The sequence below is a fragment of the Pleurodeles waltl genome, chromosome 1_2, assembly GCF_031143425.1.
Source record: "Pleurodeles waltl isolate 20211129_DDA chromosome 1_2, aPleWal1.hap1.20221129, whole genome shotgun sequence".
NCBI classification, from domain to species: Eukaryota; Metazoa; Chordata; class Amphibia; order Caudata; family Salamandridae; genus Pleurodeles; species Pleurodeles waltl.
The window spans coordinates 317,139,016-317,164,824 of NC_090437.1; the positions used below are offsets into that span (position 1 = coordinate 317,139,016).

General features: G+C 43.2%; 1 protein-coding gene across 3 annotated transcripts in view; it reads left to right on the forward strand.

Moving 5' to 3' along the window:
- TTC39B (tetratricopeptide repeat domain 39B) overlaps positions 1-25,809 on the forward strand; it is a 486,814-nt gene that overhangs the window by 312,019 nt on the left and 148,986 nt on the right. For all 3 annotated transcript variants that reach the window (XM_069238795.1, XM_069238785.1, XM_069238805.1), the window contains one exon: positions 729-860. In XM_069238795.1, coding sequence (XP_069094896.1) covers positions 729-860 — 132 coding nt within the window. The remainder of the gene's footprint in view (positions 1-728; positions 861-25,809) is intronic.

The following is a 25,809-nucleotide window of genomic DNA, read 5'->3' on the forward strand; positions in this document are numbered from 1 at the left end:
GACAAGTGTATCATTTGCTCACTGCTCCTTGCACTGATCACCAGTGGAAGCCTGGATACAGTTCAGTGAGAAAGGTGTGGTCTCCCATGACCTTGGTAGAGAACGCTGACCAGCCTTAGCAAGAGTGTTGCTTGAACTTCCAGCTAGCTGGGCCACTTGGGTTGGGGTGGGAGGGTCACTCACTATTGTTATGGTGAGCAACCAGGAGTTACATCAGGTCTCACTGGATGGGGAAGTCATTGTTAGGTGTTTGAGGGGGTGACTCCCTAACCACTAACAGGCAAGTGTAATGCGCATGGACACTTACAAACCACCTTTCTTACGTAAACTCCTAGACATCCTATGTAACTGAATGTGTGAGTATTTAGTCAATCTGTGGAGCCTGTTATGGTAGGTGACCATCTTTTTACCGGAATAGCTATTATTATTTACCTCACTTGTTATGCATCCGATGGTACATGGTATTGTGTTGTCTGATATATTCTAATGTTATAAGAATATATACATTTACTGAAGAATGGTTACGTAAGTGAGATGCTAGAACTCAGTAGCTCTTTCTCTAGCCCTAAAGTCTAAATACAAATGCCAGCTACCCAAGAACGAAAGATACAAAGATGTTTCATGGTCAAGCTAGGCTCCTCTCTCGCTGTGATTGCACCAATTGTAACTAATATGACTGAGCGTCTGGAACAGAATTTAAAGTTTTAACGTGTGTTTTGCCTCTTTAGGGCTAAAGGCAGCATGTACCACGCTCTTGGTTACAGCTCCATCATAGTCATGCAAGCATGCATGACATTTGAACACCAGGATATCCAAATGGGAATCTCTACAATGAAGGACGCACTGCATACATGCCAACGGTAAGCTTGAATTCTGTTAGTTTTGGGGGTATTGCACTCACTGCATCTGTCATGTGGTACTCTGAGTCCTCAGTTGTTTTTTAGCTAGCTTATCCTGTTTACATAAGATAAATTCATCCTCTCATTTCCATACTTTGCACATTGACCACTAACATTTACCATGGAGTGTTTTCACCAGTTATTGATACTTTCAGAGCTTATAAATAGGGAAATGAGATAAGGGGGTAGGAGAATTGCAAGGAAGACAGAGGTTTCATGGCCTATGAAAACTGATCATCTTGTGAGGTCACAGATCGTCTATGAGAGAAGATAAGTGCATACTAGAGGTTTCTTTAAAATGAACTTGCTGCCTTTTGGTTTTTTTTTTTGCATTTGAATGAGAAGATTAGATTTTTTTTAAGAGAGGAAATATTAAATGCAACTGCTTATTATCTCCTCTCTAAAGTGCCTCCTTGGCTTAACATCTTTCATGTATTGGCATGATTACTTACTAGTAAGCTTCATCACTCCTGGTGCACGTCTTATCCATCACAGTCCTCCCTGCCCACGATATGCTCTACACCCAAAGACAGGTCATTTACAGATGAACACTAAAGCCTTTAGTCTTTTTTATGGTCTGGCTTGATAACGCAGCTGTTGCCAGACAATTATGTAAGTATCGCTATTGAGGGGCTTTTACTTCACCCACTTGGTGGGAACCAGGAGTACATGTTTTGATTGGGCAGACGTTGTGTGCGTCCACAAAAAAAGTGCTTGCCCTTGCACAGCTGTATTCATTTTGTTAATTTATCCAGCTGCCTGATCGTGAACTTTTAGTGGTACACTCTTGCCATTGGAATGCTGCTAAAATGTCTTAGATGACCAGATACATTTGGTGTTTCTCCCTGGCAGCAGCACAGATGGTAGGAGGGTAATCATTAACGCTCATGGATTTTTAAAGTCTGGCTTGACAATGCATTTATAAGCCAGACCTATCAGCTTTGCCAATGCTTGCTTAGTGTTGACACTGCACCTCTCCTCTTACCCATAATACTGCCCGCTTCCTCTACAGGCCGACCTGTGTTTTTTTTCGGTCTACAACATGGCAATGTGCCATTTTCCATTTTGTGGAGATTCTGTGTAATAAATGTGTAATATATTTCTACGCCATGCAACAGTGGGCTGGATTGTCCCGTGCTGGTAGCTAAGCAATTTTTTGAAAGCTCAAGATCAAGTGAACCAAGCACGTTGAAATCTGCAAGATGCAAATTTCTTTTCAATCTCTAGAAATCTCATTTACTGCCTGCACAAAATCGACTCTTCATGGAAGATTGGTTCTGGAAGGCCCTGTGAAAGGCATTGTCACTCTTCAAAACCAGTTACAGATGTTGTTAAGCAAACGCCTCTACAAGCAAGTCTTTTACAAATTCAAGGATACATGTCAATTACAACAACATTAGTCCCTTGGCCAAGATTATCTTTAGAGGCATTAGTCCAGCACATTAAATCCAGCCAGTGAGTACATGCCATCCTTAATTCCTGTAACAGAGAACTTGACTGGGCAAATGGCTTGGTGGTTGGGCAAGAATCGCTTGAGCAAGGGCACTCCATTGTTGCGCTATATCCAATAGCTATAACTAGGGAGGCCATTGCAAAAATCAGGAAGGTGGTTTTGGAGAGTAGATTTCAGGAAAAATGATCTCCAGAGGAACAGTTACTTTCCTGCAATTGAAAGGAATTATTGGCCAGGTGTCTGGCTCTACAGAGATTCACTCCTCTGATCTGATGAGAGCTGTTGTTCCTTAAGGCGTCTTACCTGCCATGGGAACAGAATGTAGTGAAATGTCAGTTGAGCTATCATTTTCCTTCATCGGTAGATCTGCAACTACATCCACAGGTTTTCATGAACATAACCAAATCATGGGACAACCTTTGCATACATTTATTTTCATTGAGGAAAAAAACACATTGCTTCCAGTTTTCTGCTCAATGACTCTGTCTGAATATGGAAGAGAGGACGGGAGGTAATAGGATGTCCCATAGCTTCTCGGAGGCACAGGCACCAAGCAAAAGAGTGTAATTCAGATTTCTACTGTGTATTTTGGTGGAGTCACCTATTTGTGCTTTACGAGTTACAAGCCATTAATGTTGGCTTGTTGTCTATTTTAGTACTATGTTTCTGTCAAGGGTAATTGTTCTATTTAAAAAAATATATATATTTGTAGCAAAACAAGTGAAATAACTGTTATTCACACTGAACCAAAGAGACCTTACTAGGTGTCACTTACCAGTCTCTGTTTGCCTAGTAGGGGGACACAGTGACAACCTATAAGAACAAACCAGGGACAGTTTTCTATTTTCCCATGGCCTGACTGTCACTTTTCCTTTCTTTTGCATACCAGTTGATAGCATTTATAGAGTGCAAGCACTTCAGATCTTCTGCTCGGTGCCCCTTTATTCAGAAACTTTGGAACATAGCAGTGCAAGATAAGTTTTATGAGTGAGGGTGCTACCATCAATGTTATATATTACTTAAGTTATTGAGATTGCAAAAAATACAAGAATCACACAAGAACCAGGTGTGACAAATGAACCACGGTCATTCAACCAGATAGTGGTAAGGGTGTGGCATGTAGTTGATGGTGGAGTGCACTGTCACAAATACGTTTCTAAAATATCGTGTGGTAGTACACTGTGATTTACAGAGAGCACATCTTCCAATGGAATAGCCAGTAAATTGTCACAGACTTAGTTTTACTGATAAAACACAATATAGCGCACACACAATGTGTGAGAATTGGATATTAGTGAATAATTATTATTTGAGCATTACCAAGTTAAATATCGAAATTTGTTTTGATCCTACTAAAATCTTTGTTTCCATCGCTCTTCAGAATTACAAGAAAAATGTGCTTCATTTATGCTTTTCTAACTGCTGATATATATTGAAATACATGCACAGATTATTTACAGGCATTTAAATGTTGTTGTGTGTTGGACAAAAATTGGCATCCTACAGCATTTCTTTTCAGACCTCTTATATCCCAAAAAGAATGTCACATAGTTCACTTTACAAAATGCTCCAACTTTGTAGTCGCAGAAAGTAAACATCAGTGTCCAAGTTTAATGAATAAGTAGCAGTTTGTCAGAAGGCAAAGCGAGACATTTGACCTCTGTCTTTGAAGACACAGCAAATGTGAAAAGATAAAAACAAAATGTAAATGCATCTTTATAGCTCATTCACCTTTTGAACTCAAGCATGGGTATTTTGGGAATGCCCCAATCCCCTTAGCCCTACTTGCAGCACCTATGCACATCTTTTTCTCTTTAATGTGATATTTAATTTTTCTAAAGATGTCTTGCTTGCTGTCCTACGTTGACTAATTTAATGTTTTCTCCACTATGTTTGTTCTTGAGGTACCAAATAAGCTGATATACTCACATGGTCGAGCCTTTCCTCCCAAGCTCCAGCCATTTAGTAAATCATTCCTCTTTGCTAACAATTTCCTTAATTGTCCCTTTTTCCTTACAGGAGTTGGCATTGTTAGGAGTGGCCAACGCACTTATTAATGTGCAGAAGCATAGGTTGTCTCAAATCACCTAGTGTCTCAGGAAGCCTGTCGTCTAGAAAGGGAATCAGGTCATCTCCCTTCTCTTGTTTGCATTTGTCATATACTGAATTTTTGGTCCTCTATTTGCGTTTGACAGTTCAACTCTCTATGACATTCTATTGAATTTGTGACTGTCACAAGTCCCTCTTGTATGCCTTTAATTTATTGTAAAGGTCATAGATTGCACACATGCCACTATCTGTTCCCCAGTTTCTATGGGTTATAGTGATCTCACTCACTCAGGTTGTTGACTTTAGTATTGGGCAGAGTAGTACTGTTGTGCCCAGCATTTCCTTTACAGTGCTTCTATGTGGAGAAACTTGGGGGATTACATCAAGCACGGAATGAGGCAAGGTATGACATGTATATGAGAGGTACAATAATGATTAGCATGAAAATGACACAAAACGAAATATAATAAAGTGATGTAGTATTGCTGACAAAAAAAGTAAATGCATCTAGAGGAAGCATTTATAAATGATGGAATCGTGTATCAATACACAACACACATAAAACATACATATCTTCGCTTAACAACATAACTAACCCAAATCCTTGAGGTTTGCAGGTCTATTATCTTACCTAGATCTACACCTCGGAGGAACCAGAGAAGCTGCAGTGGAGTTAACCCACATGACTTCTTTTCAACAGGAATCATCATGGCTCATCAAAGTATCTTCCCAGATTTGTGAAAAAAACGTATCAGAGCTAACACTGGAATCATACTAGTTCCCGTGGTAAACATGGGCGTCCCACATCATATGATCAGAACTTAAATCTGCACACACACCTTCGTGCAAAACGTTGACAACCCTACCAACATTCGACCAACACTAACTTGTCAGAAGAATGTGTTTTTATACAGCTGTTTAGTGTACATATATTTTAATAAACACATGCAATTCCTGCGTTTTTTTTTATTCTGACCACATCACCCACTCCAATGTTACTTTCCTTAACTCCAGCTTTTTTGTCATACCAATCCTTCATAACTTTGTCTCTTAAATTATTCTTGCACACAATATTTTACATACATGCACAAGCTTCCCTCTCTTTCTCACCAGCCAAGACGGATACAAATCAGAACATGTTTTGCGCTTCCAGAACATGCCAAAGAAAAGAACCCTCTAGTTTTTTGTGGTGTACAGTGATAAGACCACAGGTTGCTGTGGCACGTCAAAATTATGTTAACCATTGTCGACTAAACTATTATGTTGTGGAGATGACGTGCATTAGTACATTATTCCAAACCAAAAATAGAAATGTCTTTATGTTATGCAAGGTAAATTGCATAGCACTAGCTGTGGTGGTAGAGAAGGGAAAACCTTCTCTCAAGAAATGGTCTTTAAGAAAACTAGTAACTGTGTCTGTATCAATTGATTTAGTAACTGTGTCAGTATCAGTTGAATTTATACATTTCCATTAAACCCACTTTGATTAGTAATCCACCAACGTAAATAATGTATTTCTTGTCACCATTAAAGATGTAAAAGAGACCCAAAAGATCTAGACCTAAATGCCACTGAGGACGCATTGGAAAAGGCCTGGAAATCAGTGAAGGTCTGCAACATGAAAAAGATGTATCAGCTGTTGTATATTCAGATCAATTCTTAATAAAACAAGCAATCTATTATCCATATATTCCCAACATTATACAGCTTCCTAGCAGAACATTCACCAAAATTGCCCATGTCTGTGAGTTCTATGACCCTGTGCTGCAAACTAACAGGTGGACCATTGTCACGCTTCATCACAGCTCCAAATATGTCGAAGCTCTAAAGGCAAACATCTTTCCCTGGGCCAGTTGTCAATAATTAACCACTGACCCTGAGTCAAATTACCATGTTCAATCATACCTTTAATACCTTTTATTCACTTATTCCTGTCTAACATATTTCCAGCCAAATCATTGTCAGAAGCCGCAACAGAGTAAATAAAAAACAAAGTCACAATCATAAGCATTTGCAGACCGCTTCAACAAGCAATCTGCCCTTCAATTGTTCTTTCCAGAGACATACGCTATATCAACATTAAATTCAAATAACTTTGGCAGAATCCTGACCAATCTTGTGGACACATTTCCAATACCATGCTTTGAAAGAAGAAAAGTAAGGGGTCTGTGTCCAGTTATAAGAACATGATGCCTACCCAAAAGGAAGGTTTTATAGTTTTCAACCACGCACATGCGCCCCAAGGTCTCCTTTGGATGGTGGAATATCTTTGCTCCATGTGAGGCAAAACTCTACAGGCAAAAGTGACAGGATTAAAACCTCAAACTTGCCCATCAGCACATTTAGTGCAGCTCCAAGACACACAACGGTTGCATACCTATGACTGTGCAATTCTTTATTTTTAGAAAAGGTGTTAAAGTGGGGACAGTCACAATTTTGTAATCGATCAGTTAATGTCAGAAGTCATTTCACTTGTCCGCAAGAATTTGACATGTTCCTTCATGAGCACAAAGCTATACGTGAAGAAAACTGATCTACAAAGCTAGAATAAGGTTTACCAAACCAAGGAAAAGAGGACAATTGATGTCTGTTCTTGTGTAATTTCTCATCTTGTAGAGCCTGGACTAGAGAGCCTTTTGTTCTGATACTCTCACAGAATGTAGTGCCCCAAATACTCTTACTCCTTTCTCTGAAATTTGTGCTTATCTGTATATAAAGACATACCTTTATTTTGTAAAATGCTAAAACGTTTGTTTTTCCTATTGTGGTCATGGAGAAAAATACCCAAAAAATCAAGATTTCATCTTGAAATGCCTCAACTCCGTCCATGTCCATAAACAGTGAAGACATGAGTCTCTGGAACATGGACGCAGCCGAGGCTAAACCAAACTGCATGGAAAGGAAACAGAACACACCATCAGGGGGCAATAAACGTTGCAATTTTGTATTAAACAAATCTTATGATAACCACCTGCATGTCCAAAGTGGAAAAATATTTGATATGACACAAGTTAGCAAACAGTTCTTGAATTTTTAGGAGGAGATAGCGTAGAAACTTAATTAAATAAACACAGACAAATGCCAATATTTTATAAGTAGCTTTATATGTGAATTCATGGGGCCATGCATCTTACAAATGAAATGTCTAGTAAGAAAAACATTTGTCAGAACTTTTATGCATGAAAACCACAATGTCATGGAAACACAGTATGCAACCATGATACAGTAAAAGGTGCTTTCTTCATTACTATGGGCAAACACATGGTGTGATATTGATCACAAGATGCACGGAGTTACACAAACATTAAGCATTTAACCAATCACAGTAAAACAGCATTTTATGATGGCAGTGGGATATATGATGACCACAAGCGTGACATTCACCTAACTCAAATGGTTAGGACTTTCCAAGGCATCAACAAAACAATTTCTTCACAACCCCTGTCCAATCAAATGCAGGCTTTTGGCCTCAGATCTATGTGGACGTCAGATATCTGGCTGTTGGTGGGTAAACAAAGCTATACATTTAATGTGCGCTGTCTCTTTTGAGCAAGCCTTGCATTACAAGTTATTTGTCTGGGTACATTTATCTGCAGTCATTTCAATGAAAAATTTTGCAGACCATTGTCATCATTGAATATCACAAAAAGTGAACTAGTCATGATGGATTCCACACAAAGTAAAACATGCTTCCCAAATGGCAGAATTAGCTTAATCAAAGACTAGAGATCTGCACACAGCTCAAACATCCTGACGTTTTACAGGCATGAATTACAGGTGCAACCCACTTTGACGGATCAATGAGTTCTATAACTCCATCTTCACATAACTCTTTTAAAAGGTTGGACAAGTCCCCCGTAATGCTAAAACGGGCCTTACGCATTTTATGTCTGATAGGTATTGTATTATTGTTGAGTTAAATTTGATGTCAAACAGTCAACCTTTTACAATTTGCACTTCAACAAATCATTTTGTTCAAAAAGCATGTTGTCTGTTTGAGCTGAGGAACCATCAACCTACGAAATAGGTTTATCCGATCCTGGTAAAGGGATGGTTCTAAGAGTGCCATTATGATGCCATCTCGAGACTTGCCGAGCCTTTTTAGCAATGTATTCTTCTAAGGTGAAACTGTTATTAAAGCGAATAGTAGAAATCAGGATTCCAACCACGGCAATCCAATTTCTGGACTAGGAAAATGTTCTTACATCAGCATCTTGGATTGTTAGAGCACCTCATTTTTCTGTAATAACTTATCAGCAGTATAGGGAGAGTCCGAGTTTATGCAAACTTCAGCGTTATCCAGTGAAATGCAACGAATTAGAGAAAAATATGGTTCTTCATCCATGCCTTGTGATCGTTAGGAACTGTGAACGTTTTCCCATTGTCCGGACTATCCTACTCTGACAAATCTAAAATCCCTAAGATTACATTGATTTTGGAATACAATGGAACCTTGTCAAAACCTTGAACAGTGCTGATTTCTTTGGAGGAGGAGTTGCATATTGCCACAATGACCCAGTTAATGCTTTTTAGCTTTGTATTTGGCAGAATGCGTATGTAAGAAGCCATGATAAAAACATTTGCGATTCAAATTAACTTCATAAGTGTTTTCTAAACTATTGAAAATCAGTTTCACACGAATCCTGATCTTTGTTTTTGGACTTAATTACTTCTTCCGAGGCCTTCTTATAAACAAAGCGGAAATTCCTGAGCTAGATGAGTTTCAAACAATTGCTTCACTGAGCGCTTTGACATTCCCACAGTCTTAATGTCCACAGTTTCTTTCAGAGTGGGCTTTTATTAGTAATTGCGCTTGATTTCTTTTTTTTTATTATTAAAACATTGAGTAGCAATCTGCTCTTCAATGTAAAGTTTTAAAGTACCATCAAGCTCACATTGTAAAGCCAGCATTCTCAGAGATGCAATGTAGGAGTTGATTAGTTTGTTTAGAAATTGAACTCTTTTGTAAAACATATGTATCTGTAAAATATTGCGAGGCTCATCAATAAAGTGTGCTTGTAGTCTGTCAATTTTTTCTGAGTAGTCACCCAAATCACCTGCAGTTAATCCTTAAGGAGTGGTGCAGCTGGTAAATTTGGGCTAATGTTTTCAACCTCCTTTCCAAGAAGTGTTAAAAGTAAAGCTTTTTTCTCTCATAATCAAATGTTTTCCGACCATCGTCACTAAATAATTATTACATACCTTGAACCCAGAGTCTCATTTCATTAGGGGTCACCAGGTGAGCCAGGAAATAAATAAAGGTGAAGGACTGCACTACATTATAACCAAAAGTGCACACATGAACGGAATCAAGAAGCTGGAACAACATTGGCTGCAATACAGGTGGTGGCCAGAAGGTGGCAGTAGAGTCTAAAATAATAACAACACAAATGCACAGAGAAATTCATAGACATTCACTTTGGAAACAAAGATGGCACAACCCAAAAAAATAATAATCACTAGTAATTTAGGTGGGCGGAGTTGAAGTTAATATGTAAAAGTAAATAAGCAGGCAGCCAAATTTATAACAGAACAGCAAGATCCTGACAAGATTGTAATGTTGTCCATAAAAGTTTTGGCACAGGGGTGATCAGGTGGCACCCCGAAGAGTTTCTCAGAATGGTTTAACCTTGCGTGCTATACAGTGTTAAATTAAGGCATCGGACCCGACTGTTCCAGCAGTTGCATGCCGGATACCAGCCCCTCCAGCACTGTCTCTCCACATCCAGGGAGATCCTAGGGTTTGTGGGGCCCAGAACAGGAACCTGTGAGGCCCCTTTGAGATGTGACATCACAGGAAGTGACAGCATAGGAAGCTACATCAATTGAACATTAATGTTGTGGAATTGTTGAAGCAGCTTTGCAAGAAACTAAATACCTAGTGTGTATATCACTAAATGGCTTAAAATATAAATAATAATCCTAATAAAAAATGTATATATTTTTGAAGCTGAATCAAGTGGAAATACATAACATTAATGACACTGGGTGAAAAAGCTTGGCCTAGGTCCGAATGTCCTTGGACTATACAGCGGGGCTTCAGGGTGACTTCTGAGCCCCCTTTATGCTAGCTATGTGCTAGATAGGGTAAGGCACCTGCAAGAACGTCAGCAAACAGAATATAAAAAGAGGTGGCTAATATGTATTGGCAGGCAGAAGCACCAAAGGCTAGCCTGCACCTGCTCACAGAGCACTTAAACATAGCAGTTACTTTCAAACTCCATTTTTAAAAGATGCAAAGAACTGAAATGACTTAAAGATATGTACAATAATGGACGGCTTAAAGGGACAACAGTTTGTGACCTGGAACAAAAAGAGTGTCAAAGCTGTAGTGGGAGCCAGTCACTAAATAGATATAATAAAGCAACAAAACAAAAAGGGCTCAATAAAGTAGAATTTATACAGTCACTGTCAAGGTATCTAATCAATACACTTTTGGCCCAACCTCCAATGCAAGATCTCTCTCCCTGAACCTACTGGCTACCTATTTGCACAAGCTCAGTGTTTAGCAGATCACTCTGTGTGTATTAATGTACGCTATGGAATGTCCACTTGCTTTTCAGCTGCTCTCCTCTCCCTCCCCCTCTGTCTTCTGTACGCTGCTCTTTCTTCCCCTCACCATCCACAGTAGGCCAGTTCTAACTGAGTTCCTGAAAACCAGTCACTTCCTCCGGCCTACCTATCACTCATTGAGGTTTGGGATTGTTTGTTGTAGGAAGAGACGCCCATTATACTCTGCTTGCACAGACTGGCCCATTGTCATTCTGCGCATGACAATGAGCCAGGTGTCTTTGTGAGCACAGTCAGACGGACTCTATGCACACCAACCTTAAGGCTGTTGCATTCTTTTGGGTTGTGCCTCAGCGGCCAAGCCAGCCCAAGCAAGGAGTTTATCTACAGTAACAAAAACATCTTCTCACCAAGTGGCTTGACCATAGGCCTGTTAGTCAACTGTGGATTCTCTACCTTTTGTAGTTGAGTTTAGCCCCTTCTTTGTGCCCTCTACTTTGGGCCTTGCAACACTTAATTCTTGCAGGGTGACTGCTGTCCGTTATCACTTTGCGGTACAATTTGCAAACATAGATATAGTGTAAGATGTTTGTTTGGCACTGGGGGACTATTAGTCATAGAACACTTTTTTTGTTGTTTCATTTAATTTCTGCCTGCTCTAAATCAGTCCCTTTTTAAAAGACATAGCTAGGCTGGCTGAATAAAGTGCTAATCTAGTATGATAAATATGATATACAAATTTTGAGTTCCAATACAGTTATTACTTCCTGGAGTAAGCTTTGTCTGCTCGATATTTCCACTTTTGGAGAGACATTTTTACCAAAGGAATAATTCTTAAACGTATGGAGTGAAATAGTCCCAAGTTCTGAAACAGCATTCGTGAACAACGTACCTTCAACAGATGCTACAATTTAATCACCCATTGCCCCTGACCTAAGGAAAAGGTCTCACAATATACTTCAGCTTTTTTCCTTTTACAGAAAAATATTGTGGGACATTTGAGAAAAAAGGTAACAAAGAAATGTCAGACGACGCAGAGAAGTTTTGAGCCTGGTGAAGGCCTTTTGAGCAGAGAAACAACCACAACTTATTTAATTTTTACATTGGTAGGTACATATTACAAGGCAAGCAAGATATTGCAAAGGGAGGTGATGGCAGAAGCTGCGATCTCTATATCTCTAGTCAGCACATATGCAGGAAAGGATTACACTGGGGGTGAGATTTAAAAGAATGGTCAAGAGGTGTAATAGAATACATCGAGAGCAGGCTGAAATTCAACAAACACATTGAGGATGGTTCAAAATCACAACTCTTTCTGAAGGATATCATGCATTTTCAAACAGACATTTTTTACATTTTCTACAGGAAAATAAAGAGATTTGTTTAGCTCTTCTCCAGCATTCTACCTTTTTGCTTATTCTGCACACTTATATCCACCTCACCCCTCCACGCTCTACTTTTGACCTCATTTCTTGCCCAGCCTATTACCTACTTTTGCTGCTGAAGCCCCTTCTTATATCCACTCCGCTCCTGCATTATCTCATGTTCATGTATCTCTCCACAAGCATCTTACATTCTCCATTTGATCCTGCCACTCTTGCATCCATCTTTCCCCTCAATGCTCTACTCTTTTTTCCTCTCATCTTACCACCCAACTTCCCACCTCAACATGTTTGCTGGTTCTGCTCTCTTTACATCAATAACTCCCTTTAGAACCAGCCCCTCTTACATTGGCATCTTCTCTCCGTTTGTTGCTCTTTATCACTCTTCTCCCCATAGATTCTTACAATATTTCAGCAGTTTTCTTCCTTTGCATCAATCTCTCCACTTCCACCTTCACACTCTCCAAATTATTTTTTTATTTTGTTGCATGGATTCTGCCCCTCCTAACACAATATTATTATTTATTTTTTGGAAAATATTAGTTTTGAGTACCTAGAGTAATAAAACAAGTGCTGGCAAAGCCAATAAGTATGCAATCCAAGAGCTATAAGCATTGGCAAAGGTAATGCATTTGTGTATGGTTCTGAGGTTGGTTTTCTTGATATCCCAGAAGTAGTATTCATTCACGAGATGTGCCGCTCACCCCCGCCCCCAGACTCCCACATTACAACTTTCTTGCTTTCACTTTTGCAACTACTTTCACTTGAGCCTAAAGTGGCATGTTTTTGTTTCAATTGTGGGTTCCCTCATTCAAAATAAACACATGGTTCCATTCCTAGATGACACTGAGGTGGGTTCCAGAGTCTACTTCTGCTTGTGAAATTCTGCATAAAATAACTGTCCCAACAGATATTTTACATTTTTTAGGTTCAAGTGAAAGCAGTTGCGAAACTGAAAGCACACAAGTTGCATTGTGGGTTTCTGAGGCCGCGGTACACTGCCCATGAATGAATACTACCACTGGAATATCAATAAAATCAGCCCCAAAGACACACACAAATGAATTAACACTGCAAATGCCTATAGCTATTGGATTGTCCAGACCTATTGGCTTTGCCAATGCTTGTTAATTACTGCGAGGTCTGAGACCTGGAAGGACCCAGACCAATAACACTTCAGCAATATACCTGCCATTAAAATCAAAATAATCTTCAAACATCTATATTGGGAGCTGCTTTGAAAAAAATAACTCCAGGTGAAGCGCTCAAACTATCAGCATGGGACAGCAGCTGGTGAATAAAATAGGCACAGTCCGGCAGTGGGAGAAGGGATGCAACACACAGCAGCTGCTGAAAGAACATGGAGAGTGCTTATCACGCTCTCCACATGCTAATATTGCTTCTGGGTAGCTTTGTTAACCAAAAATATCCTTCCAGATTGTCAAACAGCGTGCCACTGTCCTTAAAACAAACAAAATGCATACTGAGGAACTACTTCTTAAAAAAACTGGCACTTTATAGTTGGGCATGACTGTTTGATCGTTCAGGTAACTAAAAAGAGAAGCAATGAAAAACATAATTATTGAATATAATGCTGACTTTGGTAACATACCTACAATTTAAAATGATCAAAAATAAGCCTTTAACTCAACATATTTCTTGCAACAGAGCAGAACAGATGAGAAGTCTGACCAGTTAAGCCAGAGTTTGTGCTTCTGGTGCACCAAGGCCATCTCATCAACATTTGCCTTTGGATGAACATCAAACTTTAAGGAAGATTAAAGCTAGTTATTGAGCAGTGGTGAGGTAATGTGCAGCAGGCAAAAAGCCTACCCTCTGAAGCCTACATATATATATTGGGTTACATCCTAAACGACTTGTCAACTGTGACCCATTAATCATCCATACAAAGTATGACCCTAAATCCAAGCGCATGTGAAAATACATAATGTTGAAAGTACACTTTTCTGTATTTCTCCACTGAGCCACTATGCCTCACGTGAAAGGCTGGGACCTGCTGCGAGGTTGGCAAATCATAAGTGAAGCAGGAGAGGCCGATAGCATGCAGGATCCCAGGGCACATTCCTCACGGAGTCTTGCACTAAAATCCAAGAGCAGGATGGTCCGAGAAACACAGAGCTAGCAGCCACTGGTGTGTGGGAGGGACCAAGCGACAGCAGGGGGAGGGTGATTGGGGGATGAGGCAATTCAGTTGGATGTGATGCGTGTGAGGCTGTGCCTGGTCTATGAGTGCGTGCTGAGGTGAAAGTGCCCCCCACAGCGCGAGGCTGAGTGTGTGCCGCAGCAATTGTTTACAAGTGTGCATTGAAGTGAATGTGCTTCCACAGTGTGAGGCTGTGTTTGTGCCAAATCGTGAGGTTAACCTGATGGCAGTGTGCATTAATGAGCCAGCAACAGCACAAAGGAAAGTAACCAAGTAAATAACTCTCAGCTGTTTTACAGTATGCAACGCTGATTAGCTTGCTTAATGCTAACCGGCATTTGATGGATGATCCCAGCTGGGAGCTGAGGAAGTAGATCCTGGCTGTAGCGGTGGACGAACAGCTGGTGGAACAAGCAGCGCAGGACATTAAGTAAACATGCGCTCTTGGAGAAACAGCGTCTGACATTTTGTCAGTCTTTGAATGCACAGCAAATCTAACAAGAACGAGATTAACAGACCTATTTACAGAAAGGAAGCGGAGCTTGGAGGGAGTGAAAACAGGTCTGATTGTGTGGATTGCTTTTCAAGAAAGAAAAAAGTTGTCTCTGAAACAGCAGCTAAAATGGTGACCAGTGGATGGATAAGCAGTTGTTTGCTGCTCTCTGGAATGGCTAAACACAGCAAGAAGCATGACAAATGCATGCCATGGACAAACGGGGGGAAAAAATATGAGAGTGATGATGGAGCCTGCAAATGGGTAGCCTATGGGCGGGCTGACACACAGAAAGTATGCGCATGCCTCGAAGAAACAGCACAAGCGTTGTCTAGCAGAGACCTAACAAGGCTTTTTTAAGAGAAAAGAAAGGAACATAAACAATGGGAAATAAGCATTCCATTGGAGCATACTAAAGGTTTGTGTTTGATCAAATGAAAAATGTTTTAACAGTATATCCGAAAGTCTAAAAGGGAATTAGAGTATGTTCTACCACTCTTAAAAAACTATAACAGCAAAAGCAGGCTTTCCTGTGGTACATTTAAGCCTATAAACCTTAGTAAAGCTCCAATGAAAGGGGAGATAGCTTTCATCAGTCCATATAGGTAAAAACTGAGAAACAGGATGGTTGTGCTATTCTGCCATTGAAACAGAGTGGACGCAGAGATGTAAAGGCAGCCGCAGATGCCACACCAGACACTGCTCCAGCCACTGTGTTAGAAGTCGCAAGGATGGAGGACCCTGTGAGGACCCTGCTCGTGTCAAGTAGCGAACAGCAAGAAACAAACAGTGAACGGTAGGTCCAGGCGGCCCAGGACGGTGCCCTCCTTTTCATTCGTGCACATTTGGGTGGCAGCTGTTGGGCGATAGCAGCAGAACGGACGGCCATGGATGGCCTGGAGGGTGTGAAGTGACTAGGCCTTGGCCTAGATGGGACTTTTAAGCTTCTGACTTGGGTGAGGTGTATGATTACACCCCTCCGGCCTTCCTGCATTGGACCCGTGACATTTCTCTGAGGGCCCAAAAACTCTATGTGGCCTCAAAATACTTGTGGAAGTTGGCAGGAGCGAGGTGAGCAGGGGTGGCAGTGACATGGTTGTGATTTTCCATTAGGGGGGTCCTCGCCAGGAGGAGAGTGTGTTTGGAAGCCGAGGCAGCTGTGCTTGGTAGCGGTGCAGCTTCTTGCCTTACATCTCACCCTCCCTGCCCCCTCTTTCCCTCTCTTTCCTACTCTTTGTGCCAGCAATAGAGGTGCCCCTACTTTTTGAATACTTGGAGTCTGGAATTAGGGAGCTAGTTGTGTGTGTGCATCGTTTGAAAGTTCCTTTTCTCACGCTCTTAAGCTTTGCAAATTTCATTCTCATAAAAAGGGGACCTTATAGCTTCACACCGTGCTGACCACAGGAAAAGTGTGTCTTACCCCCTAGTGTTTCTTAAAAAGGTGATTTGGCTTATTGCATAAAAGAAGGCCAGTCCTTAAAAGGCCCGTGCTTACTACCCGGTGTTTTAAAGACTAAGAAGGGACACAGCATAATCCCAGCATCTTTAGCTGGGAACTCAGAGAACAATGACAGCAACGATCTGGGCACCTGTTAGCAGGGCAATCTTGTGCAAAGACCAGAGCTATGCCCTTAAGTAATAGAAACCATTTGGTTACACCTTTAAAGGCAAGAATTAAATCTTCTCTCTCTGGAAAATAGAGAAGACACCTCAGTTGGTTAATATGGATACCATAGTATCAACAGGAGAGCTTATATGGCAGAGCGCAGTTGACCCTAATGTTGGTGAGACGGCCCTGAAAGCAACATACTTGGTGAAAGAGTATTCGCTAATTTCTAGCCAGGCCCCTGCCCCCGTCAAAGATATGGGCATATTATGCCAGGAGTATACACCCTCTCTTGAACCCTCTGACATGCCAACTTCAGCCTCTGCTCTAGAGGGTGTAGCAGCAGCGCTCCCATCAGGGGAGCCCCCGATCCCCTCAGAGAGTCACCTTGAATAGTTTGGTGGAAGATTTTACATTACCCAATATTGATCTGGAACTGTGTAAAAAATATGGATGTCAGGATAAGGTTTCTAAATCTCCGTGCCTAAGCTCTCTGCCAGTTTTGCCCATTGGTTTGCAATTTTTTTATCTTTCCTTTATCAGCTCATGTTAACTCCAGATTTGGATATATTAATTCAGAGTAGAGATCTCAATTTTATTTCTTCACAAAGCACAGGGGCTGGAACTAATCAAGGGTTTCTTTCTTTTTTAGAATTATTGTAAAAACTATCTTATAAAATGCTGAATGCTTACAATGTAGAAGAATTTGTTTTTCCGGTTCTAGAAGAAAGGGGTGGGTTTGATGTTGGCAAGTACTCTTCTCTGGGTAATGTTCAGAATAGAGACTTGTCCTTGTCCTTCCACAATAGGAAAACTTCAAAAGCCGACACCCAGGTTTTGCAAATATCCCTTGGAAAAATGGCAGAAGGGTGGATTATAGGGAACCTATAGCACCATTGGTCTAAAAACCCACAAGGGTATACAGAGATGGAATTGGTTGCCCGGGGTCATAAAGAGTGCCTGTATGAATAACCGTCCTCTTCGGTCTCATAATTAGCAATGAACTAAGAATTGTCTCCGGGAATACTGTGGCATAAAGAATAGTAGGGAAATGCTTCAGTTATTAAGTGCTTTACAAATGGATGTGATTTGTCTCCAAGACACATGGGGGCTGATTCTAACCTTGGCGGACGGCGGAGGCCGTCCGCCAAGGTTCCGCCGTCAGAACACCGCACCGCGGTCGAAAGACCGCGGCGGTGATTCTGAGATTTGCCCTGGGCTGGCGGGCGGCCGCCAAAAGGCCACCCGCCAGCCCAGGGCAAATCAACCTTCCCACTAGGATGCCGGCTCAGAATTGAGCCGGCGGAGTGGGAAGGTGCGACGGGTGCAGTTGCACCCGTCGCGTATTTCAGTGTCTGCTACGCAGACACTGAAATACTTTGTGGGGCCCTCTTACGGGGGCCCCTGCCGTGCCCATGCTAGTGGCATGGGCAGGGCAGGGGCCCCCAGGGGCCCCGCGGCACCCCCTACCGCCATCCTGTTCCTGGCGGGCGAACCGCCAGGAACAGGATGGCGGTAGGGGGTGTCAGAATCCCCCATGGCGGCGCAGCAAGCTGCGCCGCCATGGGGGATTCTAAGGGCAGCGGTAAACCGGCGGGAGACCGCCGGTTTGCCTCTTCTGACCGCGGCCGAACCGCCGCCGTCAGAATGCCCTGCGGGGCACCGCCGGCCTGTCGGCGGTGCTCCCGCCGACCCTGGCCCCGGCGGTCTTAGACCACCGGGGTCAGAATGACCCCCATGGTGTCTCTGATCTCATACATTGAGCGTGTGATCTGCTCAGCATTTTCCAGAGAACAGCTTGGTAGTAGGTAGGAGGCAGGTGTGATTTGTTTTTTTTTTCTTTTTGTTTTTTCAACTGCACATACTTTTTTTAAACTGCATTCATTCACAAGGAATTTATATGCCCAAACGCTGATAGGTTTTTACTGTAGTGAAAAGGTAAGGTAAAGATTGGGCCCATGATGGACATAGCTTTAAAAGCAGAGTTCCACAGTCAACGTATGCATTTATTTTTTAAAACAATCTGCAGCAAAGAAATTGCAACGGCCACATCACCACCCCCCTGCTTGAGAACCTTACCACAATCGGCCTCAAGCATCTGGTCACCTTGCCTGCACACATCACCAGACACAAACTCGACCCCATATTCTCCGCTGGCAACATCATCACCTTCGATAACACCTCCACGCTACACAGGACAGACCAAATACATTTCTGCATCACCACGCCCACCTCCACTCCCCACATAGAAAACGGAACGAGATCACTGAGGAGCAGCTCCCCAACACCCTCAACAAGTTGCCACCCTTCCCCACCACTGATGCAAACATCTCAGCACAGAACTTCCACCAATGGATCTCCGAATGTGCCAACACCCTAGCGCCACTCCGAATGACGTTGGGTAAACATAACCTCAAGAAGGCCAGCTGATTCTCCCCTGCACTCCAGGACTTCAGGCGCACCTGCAGACATCTAGAAAAAAGATGGGGAAACAGCAAGTCCCCAGAGGATCTCGCGGCCTTCAAATCTGCTATCAAATCTCACCACCACCTCATCAGATCCACTAGGAAAGCCGCCGTGCAGGACTGTATAACCACTACTGCCCACAATACCAAAGAGCTCTTTGCCGTGGTCAAAGAGTTTGCCAAACCCCAGTAGGGAGTTACAAACATCCCTCCATCTCAGGACCTTTGTGACAGTCTAACCACCTTCTTCCATCGAAAAATCAAGGACATCTACGAAAGCTTTGGACCCCAGTACCCTCCAAGCCCATAACAACCCTCCAGCTCGAATACTCCAAACCTTTGCAGATCCTACACTGCTGGGCCACCCTCACCATGGACGAGACCCGATCCATCATGAGCAGTATCCAGTCCAGAGCGCCTGCCACTGATCCCTGCCCCCATCACATCTTCAACAAAGCCAACACCTCCATCGCACCCGAGCTCCGCCACACTCGCAACTACTCCATGGAGACAGCTACCTTCCCCGAGGACTGGAAGCACACTAGAATCCACGTGCTCCTGAAGAAACCCATGGCCGCAAACACATCTCCCAACCAGGCGTCAGGAGCTACCACAGCACAGAGGCCACCTTCTTGCTGCCGCAGATGACATTCACTCACTCCCCGACCGAGGTCAAACAGCAGCCCTCATCCTACTGGACCTCTCGGCTGCTTTCGACATGGTCTCCCTTTGCTGCAAGACCCTAGAGTGGATATGCTCCATCCTGACTGGCAGAACACAGAGTCAGACTCCTGCCCTACTTGTCAGAACCTACAGAGATCAGCTGCAGAGTGCCCTAAGGCTCCATCCTGAGCCCCACACTCTTCAACATCTACATGGCCCGCTTCCATCCATCAACAGAAGCCATGGACTGAACTTCGTCTCCTGTGGTGATGACACCCAGCTGATCGCCTCACTGAGCGAAAACCCTACAACTGCCAAGAAGAACTTCCACAATGGGATGGAATCTGTCACCTCCTGGATTAAGGAGAGCTACCTCAAGCTCAACTCAGACAAGACTGAGATCTTCATCCTGTGGCCCTGCACATCCACCTGAGACGCCTCCTGGTGGCCAGCGACACTCAGCATCCCCTCAGCATCCCCTCACCCGAACAAACCACGCATGCAACCTTGGTTTCATCCAGGTAAACTGTTGCATCCTCCTGTTTCCACACACTCCGACTTCTCTAGAAAATCTTCAAATGGATTCCAAACAACGGCCCAAGACCATAACCCACACTCTGGTCACCAGCAGGCTTGATTATGGCAACTCCCTCTTGCTGGCACTACCCAGAAGAATTTGAAGAATCTACAGCACATCAAGAGCGCCTCTGCCAGACTCATCCTGAACATCCCCTGCCACAAACACATCACCAAACAACTGAGAGACCTCCACTGGCTCCCCTTTGAGAAAAGAATCAACTTCAAGCAGTCACCATTGTTACCTCAATTCAGGAAGGACCTTAAGACTTGGCTCTTTGACTGAAGCACAGAGGACCGAACCCCATAGTGCCTTGAGACCCTTACCGGTCATTAGCGCACTCTATAAATTCTGATTGATTGATTGACTGGTGTGATACGGAGATACAGTGTGCCGATTATTTCCTTGATTGTATATCTAAACCTTCTAGAAGTGGACATGCAAAGGGGGAGGTAGCATTTATTTTAACTAATAGGTATTTCTGGATGTATGAGTGCTGTAGAGAACCCTCTGATCTATATATGAAGTTAATTCTGCAACACACAGGTGGGTTGAGGGGATTTTCTCCCCTTCTATTTTTTAATGTTTATATCCTCCAGAGGCTATATATGATGCCCTTGTACATCAGGTCTTTTTCTTTATTAAAAATTATCTTGACAAGGACCAGCCTCCCCAAGCAATTTTAATAGAGGACTTGAACTGAAAACTCTCTAATTATGCTTTGAATCAATCACAGGATATTGAAAAAGAGGAAGACCTCCTAGTCCCTTCTATTTCTTTTCGGCCAAAAATTAAATCTAATAAAAGAGAGCTTCTCCTCTTAGATCACATGAAGAATAGAGATTGTATCATTGTAAATGGGAGGTTATGTTCTGATATTCCGGCGCTGTTCACACGTAAGTCCCTAAAGGGTGACCCTATTTTGGATTACGTGGTGATTGGTTGTACTTAATTCTATCTACTAGGTGATCTAAAAATAGTAGATGTTCCTATTAGTGATCACAGTTTGGTGATTTATACTCTGGGCTTGAGGATGACATCTACCTGTTCTTGGAGATTTGACAGGTCCCTAACTAAATTTAATTTAAAAAAAAACAGGAAGAACGCAGTGGAGTCATAGGATGCTCATTGAATTAAAAGACCTACTAGAAACCACTCTTGCAAAATTAGAGACTTGGGATGGGGCTGAAATGGAATGTTTTGTGGTTTTTATGAAGCTGTTACTAAAGAATGTGAAGCTAAGTCCGTTGAAAAGTAACTTTAAGCCTATCCCCCTCGCTATTCTGCTGCTGCACAGACAAATTAACAGCTTAGTCTGGAAACCATATCTGACATTTTCGCTGGAAAGGGAGGCAAGGATTTCTTTATAGAAGCAGAGAGGGAGTAAGCATGTGGCCACCTGGGAAAAGAAAGGCAGTATTGACTATGGATAGACTTGACAGAGGCAGTTTTGAAGTGGGGGATGAGGCTGCTCTGGTCCTTAGTTGCAGAGGGCTATGGCTCAAGAGTAAGGTCTTTACCTTCAAAAATAGATGACGTTAATTGGACCACCTTCATTACCGAGTTATATGAAGCAAATGGGGAAAATGATAAATACTTTGATTTAGAAAGGGTTAATTGTTCTTACCTTACCCCTTCAGTAAGAGAAATTGAAATAGCCATACAAGGGATGCGTACATCTGTAGCGATAGGGCCTGATGAAGTCTACATCTCAGTTATAAAGCAAGGTACGCTATTATGGAGTAAAATATTGTTCTCGGTCTTTAAAGGCTGTTATAAGAATGGTAATGCCCCCCCCCCCACCCCTTGGACAAGAAGTAATATAGTCCTGCTATATAAAAAGGAGCTGGAAATTCCCTAGGAATTATCGACAGATAGCCCTCCTTGATGCTATGGCTAAAGTGTTCGCAAAGTGTCTTCTGACTCAAATAAATGAATGGGCAGAAGACAATAATATAATTCCCATGGATCAAATAGGGTTCCAGAAAAATCATGGAACACATGATAATATAGTGGCCCTTCAGTTAATCATGAAAAGTATGTATAGGTAAGAGGGGGAACTATCTATGTAGCCTTTATAGACTTCTGCACAAAGTGGATCACCCCTTGCTGTGGAAGAAGCTGTTAAGGCTGGGAATGCCACACATTTTGTTAGAACTGATAACTGCTTTTCATTCCTCCACATGGTTCAGAGTGGTATTGGGGGATGATCAGGGTCTTTCTGCGAAAATAACTTCAAACGACCTAAAGCAAGCCTGCCCCTTAGCCCTGACCCTTTTCTCAAGGTATATTTGGACTCTCCCAGGCTATGTTTTGCTGAGTGTGGGCATCGCTCTGTCCATTGTCTGCCCACATAACCTACATTCACACAACCAAACTCCACTGGACTGACCACTTCTCCTTCGCCAAACCCCCCCTCACACCACCACCAACACACCACACCCTTCCGCATGTGGGACAAGATCCCCACAGAACACCTGAACGCCCAACTCGCACAGAGCCCCCCCCCAACACCGACGACCCAAACATTGCTGCCCATAACCTCACACAATGGATCACAACCTGCGCAGACTCACTCACCCCTCTTAGAAAAAACATCACCACCCACAATATCAAGAACGCCTCCTGGTTCACCACTGAACTCCAAGTGTGAATGCCGCAAGACAGAAAAAGCTTGGAGACAGGAACCCTCTACCAACAACTTCTCCGCCCTCAAAACCACCATACGCAAACATCACCAACTCATACGCACCACCAAGAAGGCATACTACAAGGAACACATAAACAGTAACTCACACAACAGCAAGGAACTCTTTACCATCATCAAAGAGCTCTCCAAACCCAAAGCCAGCAACATCGACCCCATTCACACACAACACCTCTGCGACTCCCTCTCCAACCATTTCCACCTCAAAATCTTAGACATACACAACAGCTTCACACCACAGGCACTCAACACCCCCACCACCGACACAATCAACAATGACTCACCCCTCTCCCCAACCTACTTCTCACCTGGACCCCTACCAATGACGAAGAAACCGAAAAAACTATGAATTCCATCCACTCAGGCTCCCCCACAGACCCCTTACCGCATTTACAACCAAGCCAGCCCAACCATCACACCCAAGCTTTGCACCATAATCAACAGCTCCTTCGACGCCGCCACCATCCCAGACTCCTGGAAGCACGCAGAAGTCACCACACTCCTGAAAAAGCCCAAAGCAGACCATGATAACCTCACCAACTACCGCCCAATTTCGCTTCTCCCCTTCCCTGCCAAAGTCACTGAAAAACTAGTGAACACCCGCCTGTCTCACTTCCTAGAGGAAAGCAACGCACTTGACGCCTCCCAGTCTGGATTCTGCAAGAACCATAGCACTGAGACCGCCCTCATCGATTGTACTGACGACATGAGAACCAGAGTCGACAAGGGTGAAACTGTCTCACTCATCCTCCTGGACCTCTCCGCTGCCTTCGATACTGTCTGCCACCAAATACTCGCACACTCCTCCACAACGCAGGTATTTAACACAAGGCCCTAGACTGGCTTGCCTCCTTCCTCACCGAAAGAACCCAGAAAGTCCACCTCCCTCCCTTCCACTCCACAGCCACCCAGATCATGTGCGGAGTTCCCAAAGGGTCCTCCCTCAGCCCCATCCTTTTCAACATTTACATGGCCCCACTCGCCAACATCCTCCGACCACACGGAATCACCATCATCTCTTAATCAGACTACACCCAGCTCGTCATGTCCCTCACCCGAAACCCTACCACCGCCAAAACCAACCTCCACGCTGGACTCCTTTACACCGCTAAATGGATGACATCAAACCACCTCAAGCTAAACTCCAACAAAACCGAAATCATCATCTTCTGCCCCAACAAAACTGTATGGGACGACTCTTGGTGGCCCACCGCCCTAGGATCCCCATCAACGCCCGCAAACCATGCACGCAACCTCGGCATAATCCTAGACCCTTTCCTCTCCATGACCCAGCAAATCAACACCATCACCGCCTCCAGTTTCAACACCCTCCGCATGCTACAAAAAAAACTTCAAATGGATTCCCACAGAGACCAGAAAGACCGTCACCCATGCTCTCATCAGCAGCAGGCTAGACTACGGAAACACCCTCTACACCGGCACCACACTCAAGCGAAAACTCCAGAGGATCCAGAACGCAGCCGCCCGCCTTACCTGGACCTCCCACGCCATGAACACATCTCCTCACACCTCAGAGCCCTTCACTGACTTCCAGTCGACAGGAGGATCACCTTCAAAATCCTCATCCACGCACACAAATCCCTCCACAACACTGGACCAACCTACCTCAACGAAAGAGTGAACTTCTACACCCCCACTCGCCACCTCCGCTCCGCTGACCTCGCACTCGCCACAGTCCCCCGCATCCAACACGTCACCCCAGGAGGCAGAAACTTCTCCTACCTTGCCCCCAAAACCTGGAACTCACTCCCCACCAACCTCTGCAAGACTCAGAACCTCCTGCTCTTCAGGAAACACCTCAAGACATGGCTTTTCGAACAGTAATCGGCCTCCCCCCCCCCCCTCCTTGCCCCCCTAGCGCCTTGACCACCTTATTGGTGAGTAGCGCGCTATATAATATTTTTTGATTGATTGATTGTGGGAAAAGAGATAGTTTGCGTGCTATACGCAGACGAAATAGTATTTTTAGACCTCACCCCCAAAGGTTTAAATAATCATTTGAAAACTCTGCAACAGTTTTGTGCTATTCTTCATTTGAAGATTAACAGCTCCAAAACTAAACTCATGTGCTTTCACAGTAGGAAGAAACCAACATTTAATAACTTCCCCTGGACAATGGGCACTCAGAAAATAGAAGTTGTAAAGCCCTATCCTTTCTTTGAGGGGTGGTGTAATGTGTAGTAACCGCAGCGATAGGTCCCACATAGAGGATAACAAGAACAAAGCCCGGACCCAGGCTAAAGGATTGGGTGCTCTCTATCGGGCTACAGGCAGAAGACACTTTCTTTACCTTTTAGAAGTATATCGGGCAAAAATTCCTGCTACTCTATTGTACAGCACAGAGACAATTGAGGTTCCCAAGTGTTTTAAAAAAAATATATAATGGAGGGACAATTATTACAAAATATTACTTCATTAAACCCTGCTACCCCAGTGATGTCCATGAGTCTGGAAATGGGATTACAAAGTGCGTATGTTCAGGGTCTGGCTGGGGTGGTGTGTTGGGTTGCTGGTATAGCAAGTAGTAAAGAAAACTGCTTATGGCACTTAATGCAGAAAGAACTATTGGATGGAAGAAAGGACAGCTTGTGATCTATAGAATTCTTTTATTGGCGAATGATCAGCTAAACATAGATCCTGACCTTGTCTTGTCACTTACAGTGGTACAATTAAAAGCTGCCCTAAAGAAGGCCACCTGGGCGTTAAGCTTCTGTTTGGATAGTGATAGGTGCCAAAAAATAGGGATTTTCAGCATATAAGTAATTTACTTATTGTAAAGAGAGTTAAACCATGCTTTGGCTGGTACTTACCCCATGGTTT